Consider the following 10,657-nt stretch of genomic DNA (forward strand, 5'->3'; position numbering starts at 1 on the left):
CATATTAGATTGACCTTGATCTTTATCATGAGCTTGATAAAGATCACATAGGATGGGGCCATAACCAAACACATTTACTTTATTGCACTTTACATTTACTTGTTTATTTAATTTTATATATGAGATATATGCCTATGTTTACGATGCGATGATAGATTTAGGTGAACTTAAATCAATATAAGGCGTGCTCTAGAAAATCTAGAATAGGAATAGTTTCTTGCCTTAACAATAAATATTATGAATACGATCATGAGATTCTTGTGTTTATGAAACACGTAATTGAATATGAATTTTCAATATTGAGAGAAAGGATGATTCTGTCAACAACAGATTTCTATCTGTAAGAAAGGGTTATTAAGTGACGCCTATTGACAATGCTCCACCCGATCTGGGAATCATCTGATTATCGATTATTGATTTGAAATATTTAATTTAAAAGGAAGAATCTCTTTATAATATGATTATGATTGTAACGTAATATAATCCCTCTAAAATTAAATAATATCAAGTAGTAATTGGCCAATGACACAACGGGCTTGTATCGGTCATAGCCTTCCAACATGGTAGAAAGTGGTTCTTATTTTTAAATCATTGTCATTTCGTGCTACAGCCGAGGGCTTTGATTTCGAAATAAGAAATACTTGTTTATTACATAGAGATGTGTACATTGAATTAGAATCTAAAGGTCGGTACGTGCTACAGCCGTGGGCCGTTGGAGACTGATTCAATTGTACGAAATGTTGGGTTAGACTTGACTTAGAATATTGAGTTTGTCGTGCCACAGCCGTGACTCAATTATTCAAGAGGCTAAACTTATATTAGGGAATAACATAAGATGTAATTGACAAGAGTTGTCTGCCTATTGAACATCACATGACGTTTCGTGCCACAGCCGAGGTTGTGTGATGGAATGTAGGATCCCTATTCCCACTAGCATTATGAATGCTTAATTTTCACTTGGGGTTGAAAAAAATTAGATAAACTAGTGGGAGACACTTATGAATAAAGACCCGATTCATATAGTGTTTTGAAATGAAATTGAATATTTGCTAAGTGTTGTTATGTGTTTATCATTTACAGATTTACTATATTCGTCATGTCTTCTACACTATCACTCCGGAGCATACTAGATGCTCACAAGTTGACTGGTCCTAATTTAGCTGTTTATTTTCACTGTAACAAGTTGGGGCACTGGAAGAGGAACTGCAAGGTTTACCTTGCAGAATTGAAGAAGAAGGGTAGTGAGACTACCGCTTCTGATTCAGGCATGTTCATGATCGAACTTAATATGTCACTAGGTCAAATTTCTACTTGGGTATTAGATACCGCCTGTGGTTCTCATATTTGCAATTCATTGCAAGGACTAAAGGGAAGTAGGACTCTTGAAAAAGATGAGGTGATTCTACGTATGGGCAATGGAGCAAGGGTTGCGGCCATATTTGTAGGATCATTTAGTTTACATATGCCTACGGGCAAGACTATTATTTTGAATAATTGTTATTACGTTCCCTCTATTGTGAGGAATATTGTTTTTATTCCTATGTTTGATGTGGATGGTTTTTCATTTATTATTAAGAATAATGAATATTCTATCCTTGGAGATAATGTTCTTTTTAGACGTGGCATTTTAAATAATGGTCTATATGTATGTGACGTAGAGCATGATTTACTTCAGATTGAACAAACTAATAAAAGAAAACTAGATGATGAAAATTTGACCTATTTATGGCACTGTAGGCTAGGTCATATTAGTGAAAATAGACTGCGGACATTGCATAAGGAAGGGTTACTTGACCCCTTTGATTTTGAATCATATCCTACATGCGAGTCTTGTCTATTGTGTAAAATGACCAAATCTCCATTTAGTGGACATGGAGAGAGGGCTGCAGATTTGCTAGGATTGGTACAGACAGATGTATATGGACCAATGTCTACGCAAGCCATGGATGGATTTTCGTACTTCATTACTTTCATAGATGATAGATCTAGATTCGGATATGTGTATTTGATGAAACACAAGTCTGAAGCCTTTGAAAAGTTCAAAGAATATAAACATGAAGTGGAGAAACAAACCAAATACAGTATTATAACTCTTCGATCAGATCGAGGTGGTGAATACTTGAATGGAGAGTTTCTATATTATCTCAAAGAAAATGGTATAGTCTCCCAGTGGACTCCTCCATATACTCCACAGTTAAATGGGGTATCTGAAAGGAGAAATCGAACTTTGTTAGACATGGTTCGGTCCATGATGAGCTATGCGAATCTTCCAGTATTCTTATGGGGTTATGCATTGAAAACCTCAGCATATTTACTGAATAAGGTGCCTTCCAAATCTGTTCCTCAAACACCATATGAGATATGGAAAGAAATGAAACCGAGTCTTAGACACGTTAAGATTTGGGGATGTCCAGCTTATGTCAAGAAAGTTGACCCAGATAAGCTGGAATCTCGATCTGTAAAATGTAATTTTGTGGGATATCCTAAAGAGACTTTGGGGTTTTACTTTTACACCGATCATCAGGTGTTTGTCTCCAGACATGCTACCTTCTTGGAAAAGGAGTTTATCCTTGAAGGAAACAGTGGGAGCAAAATTGAACTTGATAAAGTTCAAGAAGAACAAACTACTACGGATCAAGTGGAAATACCTGTTCAGACTGAACAACCTTCTGTGGAACAGCCCATTCGTAGGACAAGGAGAGTGTCTCGCCAACCTGAGAGGTATTATGGCCTTGTCATTGAGAATGACAATGAGTTGTCAATCATTGATGATGACGACCCTGTGACCTATAATGAGGCTATGAGTAGTGTTGACTCAGAGAAATGGCATAGTGCCATGAAATCCAAAATGGAATCTATGTATATCAACCAAGTATGGACTCTGGTTGAGGCGCCTGAAGGTGTTAAGCCTATTGGGTGCAAGTGGGTATACAAAAGAAAGATTGGAGCAGATGGACAGGTGGAGACCTATAAGGCCAGGCTCGTGGCAAAAGGATTCAAACAAAGGCAAGGGATTGACTTTGATGAAACTTTTTCTCCTGTAGCCCTGTTAAAATCAATTCGGATTTTGCTTGCGATTGCTGCTTACTATGACTATGAGATCTGGCAAATGGACGTGAAAACGTCCTTCCTCAATGGGGAACTTGAGGAGGAAGTGTATATGACACAGCCAGAGGGTTTTCTTTCCAATGGAAATGAACACCTAGTGTGTAAGCTGCTGCGAACCATAAATGGTTTAAGGCAAGCTTCTCGTAGATGGAACATCCGTTTTGATGAGACAATCAAAGAGTTTGGTTTTATCAAAAACATAGATGAACCATGTGTTTACAAGAAGGTTAGTGGGAGCGCGGTAACATTTCTTGTATTGTATGTGGATGCCATACTTCTTATAGGATATGATATACCGATGCTACAATCAGTCAAAGTATGGCAATCAAAGAACTTCACCATGAAGGACTTGGGAGAAGCATCCTACATTCTCGGTATGAAGATCTATAGAGATAGATCTAGAAGAATGATAGGTCTTACCCAGGGTACATACATCCAGAAAGTGCTTAAAAGGTTTAGCATGGAAAACTCCAAAAGAGGTCTCATACCGATGAGCCATGGAGTGTCCCTTTCCGAAAAAATGTCTCCTAAGATACCCGAGGAAAGAGAGCGTATGATTAAGATTCCTTATGCTTCAGCAATAGGATCTATCATGTACGCGATGTTGTGTACAAGGCCTGATGTTGCTTATTCAATTAGTGTGACGAGCAGATATCAGTCCAATCCAGGTGAAGACCACTGGAAAGCAGTGAAAAATATCTTTAAGTTCTTGCGAAGGACTCAGGACATTTTTCTTGTTTTTGGTGGTGAATCTGAGTTGAAAATAGAGGGTTATACTGACTCTAGTTTTCAATCAGAAAATGATAGCAAATCTATGTCAGGGTACGTGTTTACTCTGAATGGTGGTGCGATTAGTTGGAAGACTTCCAAACAGTCTACAACGGCTGACTCCACAGCGGAAGCAGAATATATAGCTGCAAGTGAGGCTGCAAAAGAAGCCGTTTGGATGAGGAAATTTGTTTTTGAGTTGGGAGTTGTTCCTAGCGTTGAAGAGCCTATTATGTTGTATTGTGATAACAATGCAGCAATAACACAAACAAAGGAACCTAGGTCTCATAGAAATTCCAAACATGTCCTGCGGCACTTTCATCTGATTAGGGAGATTTTTGAAAGAGGAGATGTCAATATCGAGAGAGTTGACACACATAACAACGTAGCAGACCCACTCACAAAGCCACTTTCTCAGAGTCACTTTGATCGTCATAAAGACAAGATGGGTATTAGATACCAGAGTGATTGGCTTTAGTACAAGTGGGAGATTGAAAGAGATATGTCCTAAGTCCAATCATGTATGAGGATTTAGGAATAACTTTTATGTAATCTGTTTTGATTTCATTGATATTAATAAAAGACTTGTTTTATTTTTATTGCGGGCTCTATCTATTTAAATGTTTAAATAAGATATACCACAGTTTAGAGTAAAGCTTTTTATGGATTGTGATGAGATCATAATAATGAGACCTAAAAGATGATAACTCTAAACTTAAATAGTTCCTGGTCGTAGGATTACTAACTGGTAATTAATAATCCGCAAAGATCGGTACATACTATGCTTGCTTTATTATGAAGGATGTCTGTTCTCATAGACATTTGTGTGGTGACACTATTTCTAGTATGTATGTGCTTATTATAGAATAAGTTCATTGAACATGACTCACACAGCTGAACAATTGATGGAGTTCACTCACGTGTCAGCAGTTGTTCATATAGTGATAGTTGTACAAGTATCCTTAGACTTGAGGTCATCATAGTCATCTTGTGTACACTGAACTATGTTTTGGTTTAGTTCTTAGTCTCAAGGGACAATTATAAGGGCTCTACTGGGTATAGGAATTTGTACACGAAGATAGTGTATGATCAATAAAGGATCTACCCCTTCCAGTGAAGGAAGAGAATATTCAATGCTGATCCACTTATGCTAGTTCAGAAATATCTGGCCAGAGTGAATGAAATTAGAAAGGAGTTTCTAATTTACATTAAATAGAACAAAGCATAGTGAATGGGAAAGCAAGTGATTAAATAAGATAGGCTTGACACAAGTTCGATGCCTTGTATTTAATTGTGACATTGCAGGGTAGAAGGAATTGATTGTACGGTAACTACTCACTGAATAGGTTCTTGATATTATAAGTAGTGAATTCGTATTATCCGGATAGTCGTGATATGCTGAGAAGTATCCCTCACGATGTAGAATAAATATGATTAATTAATTAATCATATTTAATAAATTAGAGAATTTATATAAATAATGATAAAATAGTTTTATTATTATTTATTTCTACTACCGGCTTAATATTGAACCTACAGGGTCACACCATAAAAGATAATGATTTAATGGTGGAAGAATTAATTAATAATGGCTGATAATTATTTATTTATGAAATAAATAATTAATTGTCAAATTTAATAATTGATTAAATGAGATTTAATTGATTATAAATTAATTAAGAAAAAGTTCTTAATATTATTAATTAGGAATTTAATTTTTGGAAATTAAATCAAGTGAGAGAATTATTTCTAAAGAGTTTAGAAAAAAGATTAATAATTAAAAGATATTTTAATTATTAGTGAGAATAATAAAGGGTTAATAATAATAATATTTTATGGGAAAATTTTCAGCTGAAAATTTTGCCTATAAATATACTATTATAAACCTTATTTTTGCCTCAACCAAAAAGATTTACAAAACCTTAATTCTCTCCATCTCCTCCTTCATTACATCGTTTTCTTGGTGGATACCGGTGGAGTGCTTCACACTTGAGGAGCAGCTGCTAAGGATCTCCGTTCATCGTTTTTGGATCGCCATTAAAGACCTCCATCTTTCCATTAACGTAAAATTTATTAAGGTAAACATACTCAACTACAAATTAAATATTATTTTTCGCATGGATCCTGCGGAGGGTTTCGGTTTTTAAAATTTAAATTTACGTTTTCACTGCGTTTATGTGCTAAAAACCCTTTGCTGGAGGTCATGCCATAAATCAATTCGTTGATGAGGTTGATTGAAGGCGTAAATAAAAGAACACAGAAGTGCACTTGTTTCTCAACATGAGACACAAAACAAGTAATATGTTGAGCAGACTTCGAGTGAATGGAAACATGCGAAATTGAGGGGTTCCAACCAACAAAAATCCTACCATTATCATGATACTCATAGTTAAATAACCAAGACCAATTCTTCATAATTTTCCGAGCAACGGAAATAGAATTCCTAAGTTTAACTTTAGTCTCAACACAGCCAATGAGAGATATATTATTATAGTAATAAAATTAATCACTTCCTCTTGATGGGGGCTCTTGTTGACACCCCTAACGTTCCAACAAGCTAGATTCATTTAAAGGTTCTACGAGGCAAGCTTGCCAATTTAGCACTCTTCTTTAGGGAAACTTTGATGAATCCATCAGCATCCGCAATATTCTTATTTTTCAAAGGTGAAGTGATAGAAACAGGTTTAGCCTTCTTTCTCTTGCTACCACCTAGAGAAGGGGCAGATAGGTCCTCATCTTCAAAATAACTAAGAGGTTCAAATGTGTTGGAAGTGGTTAAGGGAACCAATTCAATAGAATCAGCATCCAGAGTATGGCCGATGAGCTGCTGCTGTTGCGATTGATGACAAACCATTGTAAAAGTCTCTGAGGAAGGCTTTTGTGACATGGTGGTTGGCTCCTGCTCAACAGGATTTACCAAAGAGTCTTGCGCAGCTATATCAAAATCATCTAATCCATCAACATCTACCAGAATGTCATCAGAATGACGCTGGTCTTCATCTCTAACAACATCACATCCAGCAAATTTGCCAATGACAAAAGGCTCCATGTCATTAATACCTACCTCTGTGCCTGGGTTGCCAGCCTTCATGCTCTCATTATGTTGTTGTTTTTCCTTCTTGTGTGGATACGTATTACTAGTGTTCTGTGAAGTAGAATTATTTTTCCTTGAATGAGTTTTTGGCTTCTTTGCTTGAGGGATTTCTCTTTCTGGATTATCAGCGCATATGGCCAGCGAATGACCAAATGCTTTACAAAGACTACAAGAGTAGGGAAGCTGTGAATATTCAATCTCAACACGCTGATACTCTTCAATACCTGAACTGTTGATAGTGGGAACCAGAACATAAGGAGGCCTAGGTGCCGAATATGATAACTCAATCTGCACCCTAGCAAATTTTAGGGGTTCAAACTGTCCTGTGATTTCATCAAATTTCAAAGGCCTTCCAATGCGACCAGCGATCATAGAGAGACCATCCCTAGTCCAATAAGTTGGTGGCACTTCAGATAATTTAATCCAAAATGGAACTTTTTCAATGACATTTCTTTTAAATTCCGACCCTTCCATCCATGGTTTCAGGTAAAGAGTTTTACCGCCCATTTAGACCGAGTTAAGATCTAAAATATGATTCATTTCTTCAACCGTACCGAATTTAAATGTGAAATACCCTTTAGAATTATAGTAGACTTTGGAAAGCCCCTTCTTCTGCCACATCGAGAGGGCTCGATCTCGAACAAATTTGAAATCGAAACTGCTGCCAATAAAGTGTCCAATGTAGCTTGTGTCCCATTGTTTCCTGGACTCAAGCAAAAATTCTCGAGTGGGAATTAAAGTAACCGAGCCATCTTCGTTATAAGAGAAGCCAGGCTCCCCAATATCAGCATTGCTTTTAACCATGTCACTCCAAGAGGCAATTTTTGAATTACTAACGACCTTGATACTGGGATCCGCAGGGATAAGGCTTAGAACACCTTCTTTAACTGTAAAATTAGCTTGTAGAGCTTCTAAATTTCTGCAGCGGGACTATCAATATTAGTAGTAACAACAGGGGTTATAGTATCATTACCTTCAATAGGGGAGGTAACAGCTTCAACTTCAACAACTGGGTGTATTGAGGAATTAACTTCTCATGGAGAACCTCCCTTATGGTGCCTTGAGAACTTGAGACAATAGGAGTAGGGCCATGATCTAGTCTAGTCGAGCCAGAATTTAGAAGAAGCTGAGTTCTTTCTTGTATTCGGAGCAAAGTTGTCGGAGAGAGGGGTTCTCCAACGAGATCTTAAGCGTGCTGAGAACTTTCACCTTCAAGATGCAAAGCGAGCAAATCTGGGGGTTGAATAGGCAAGTTTATGCCGTAATTATGACCTTCGAAGTTAGAGAATTCGTCAGAGTCCATAGACCCCGAGTGCTCAAAATTTCTAGAACCCATAAGGTACCAGGATCTGGAAAAGGGAGTGGAGAAGAAGAAGAAAAGGACGAGCGTGAGGAACATTAAGCAAAGAAAAGATCAGATTGAGGAAATGTTTGAGGACGCAAGAGTTAAGAATTTGGAGAGAAGGGAGACTCTCATGTCTTGAACTCGAATTGGTTACTTTACAATGCCTTTCACACAATTGTTTCTTATTCCAAGAACTGTTGTTATAGTTCTTTATAGACAACAGTTTTATTTCTTTTAATTTGTATCTATTTTATTTACACAACTAGGACAAGATGAAATATGTTATAGTGTGTGTTGTGTTTCTCTATATTAGACAATGGTTTATATACACAAAAAAATAATGCCCCCAACCAAATAATGAATCAATAAATTTATCAATACAGAAATTTCTAATTGATCTACTGTACTATTTCTATGCAAAATATTGCATACATTGCATTCGCATGTCTCTACGAGTCCTACAAATTTTTAATGTAAAAACTTTTAAGAGTTTGCATATCCTTCCCATCAGAGAGCAAGTATATGCCTCCATTGCTAAGAAAAAGCGAAACATTTGGTGGAATAGTTGCCATTTTGTATTCAGGATCGGAGGATATGTCTGATTATAATGCTTGTTGTTCTCTTCTACACTTCCGTATCATACATTGCAATTTTTCCTCCTCTAATCACTGCAATAAAACATAATGCTTGGTAAAAAAACAGACAGATATAACAATGTGAGCAATGAGTTCCGTTACCAAATATACCACATCCCCATATCCTGCTAAGTATGACATACAAAGCATGTTTGGTTTGGTTTGGTTTATTAGACTTAAACTTACTCTGAACTAGATGAATCATGTTCTCTGTGGATATTGACTAAGGCTCGTGTTGCAGAAAAATATATGTGACGGAGGAGTTCACACAACAATTATTGCCTATGCTAGAAATTGCAACAAACCAGTCAATATGGATGAATGTATGCTGTTCATTTCAAGGTGTTGTGAGCAAACTAGACAATCACATTAATCTTACCAATCAAAGAATCATCAAGTTGATGCAATTATTACTTGGATTCTAGCATAACACTTCAAGAAGTCCGACTACAGCTTCCCTAAAAAAATGCATGGTTCTTTTAAAAAAATAATGGTATTAAATATAAAAACTCAACTATATGTTGTTCTAATTATTACACTCTCACCACTCGGTTTAAATTCATTAAGACCCAGCCACTTTAATTCCTGTAACCAAAAAAAAAAGTTTGTGCTTAGTAGGAGAATCGTGAAAAATAAAACATAAAACGCAAACATGGAGGTTAGAGAAAAGATTACTAATTCTTACTTGTGCTAGAAATATATCAGCAGCACTTCTTGCAAGAAATGAAAACATTTGACCCATATAATCAATAGGACTAAGCAAAGAAGCTAAATGTAACATATTGAACATCTTGTCTTGGGAAAAGAAGAAAAAGAGATCAAGGTTCCCTAATTAAAAGTATCACCATATAAAAGGCATATCAGACCAAGACTCAACTAGATTTAATTAAAATACTATATATATAGAACACAAAAAGTTGAAAGAGAAGTGAATCGGCTGGGGTAAGTGATATATGTCCACGAATGTAATTAGTTCCCCTTGTGTTGCCTATCCAAACAACATATCCATTATCAGCCAAGATGAAGGCTAAGGACTCATTTAGATAATTCAACAGCCATGTCAGTCCATCCTGTCACAATATAATTACTTATATGTATTGATTTGTGTATCAAAAATATCAAAAAAAATTGGATTGCAAACTAATAAACATAGTATTTTCAGGAAGAAAAAACTCCGACAACAAGATATCAACCATGGGATTTCAGCAAGCACACTAATAACTCCAGTGAGCTGGGCGGCTTCTTCCGATGCCGTGCCTGGACCTTCTGGGTGTGAACAAGGTATAGCTGCTGTTGGGCGCCTGCAAAACAATACCGGATGGGGGTTTTGTCCCCGCGGCACCTCCGGTGTGACAATAACAGTCTGGTTGGGGAAGATAAAGATAGAGAGGACATAGGTGGCTGTGTGTGTATAAGCTGTGTATATGAGAGTGTGTAATGAAAAATGTTTCTAACCTGAGGGGATATGTATAGCCCAAAGGTAGGGTTTAGGGGCTGGTACCTCTAGATCAGGGTCGTTGGTTGCTGGAGGCGGAGGACGCCTGGCTTGGGTGGATTGCATACACGTGTTCAGGCGAGGACCATCTTCAGGGTGTCCCAACGGTACTCTGACCGGCGCCGTGTTTGTCTGATATGTTAGTTGTTGATAACTGTCATTATCACGTGCCCACGTACCCTTCCTTGGCGGGTTGTGGAGTGTGCATGTGC

At 37.0% G+C, this 10,657-nt stretch overlaps 1 protein-coding gene across 1 annotated transcript; it reads right to left on the reverse strand.

Annotated features, from left to right (window-relative positions):
* Window positions 1-6,139: 6,139 nt before the first annotated feature.
* Window positions 6,140-8,572, reverse strand: LOC141668805 (uncharacterized). The gene is made up of 2 exons (XM_074475818.1): window positions 7,944-8,572; window positions 6,140-7,857 (listed from the first exon to the last, which is right to left on the reverse strand). Exon 2 carries the CDS (start codon window positions 7,475-7,477, stop codon window positions 6,440-6,442), a length of 1,038 nt encoding a protein of 345 aa, XP_074331919.1. The 5' UTR covers window positions 7,478-7,857; window positions 7,944-8,572; the 3' UTR covers window positions 6,140-6,439.
* Window positions 8,573-10,657: the final 2,085 nt, after the last annotated feature.

The sequence above is a fragment of the Apium graveolens genome, chromosome 6 (assembly GCF_009905375.1).
Source record: "Apium graveolens cultivar Ventura chromosome 6, ASM990537v1, whole genome shotgun sequence".
Classification (NCBI taxonomy): Eukaryota; Viridiplantae; Streptophyta; class Magnoliopsida; order Apiales; family Apiaceae; genus Apium; species Apium graveolens.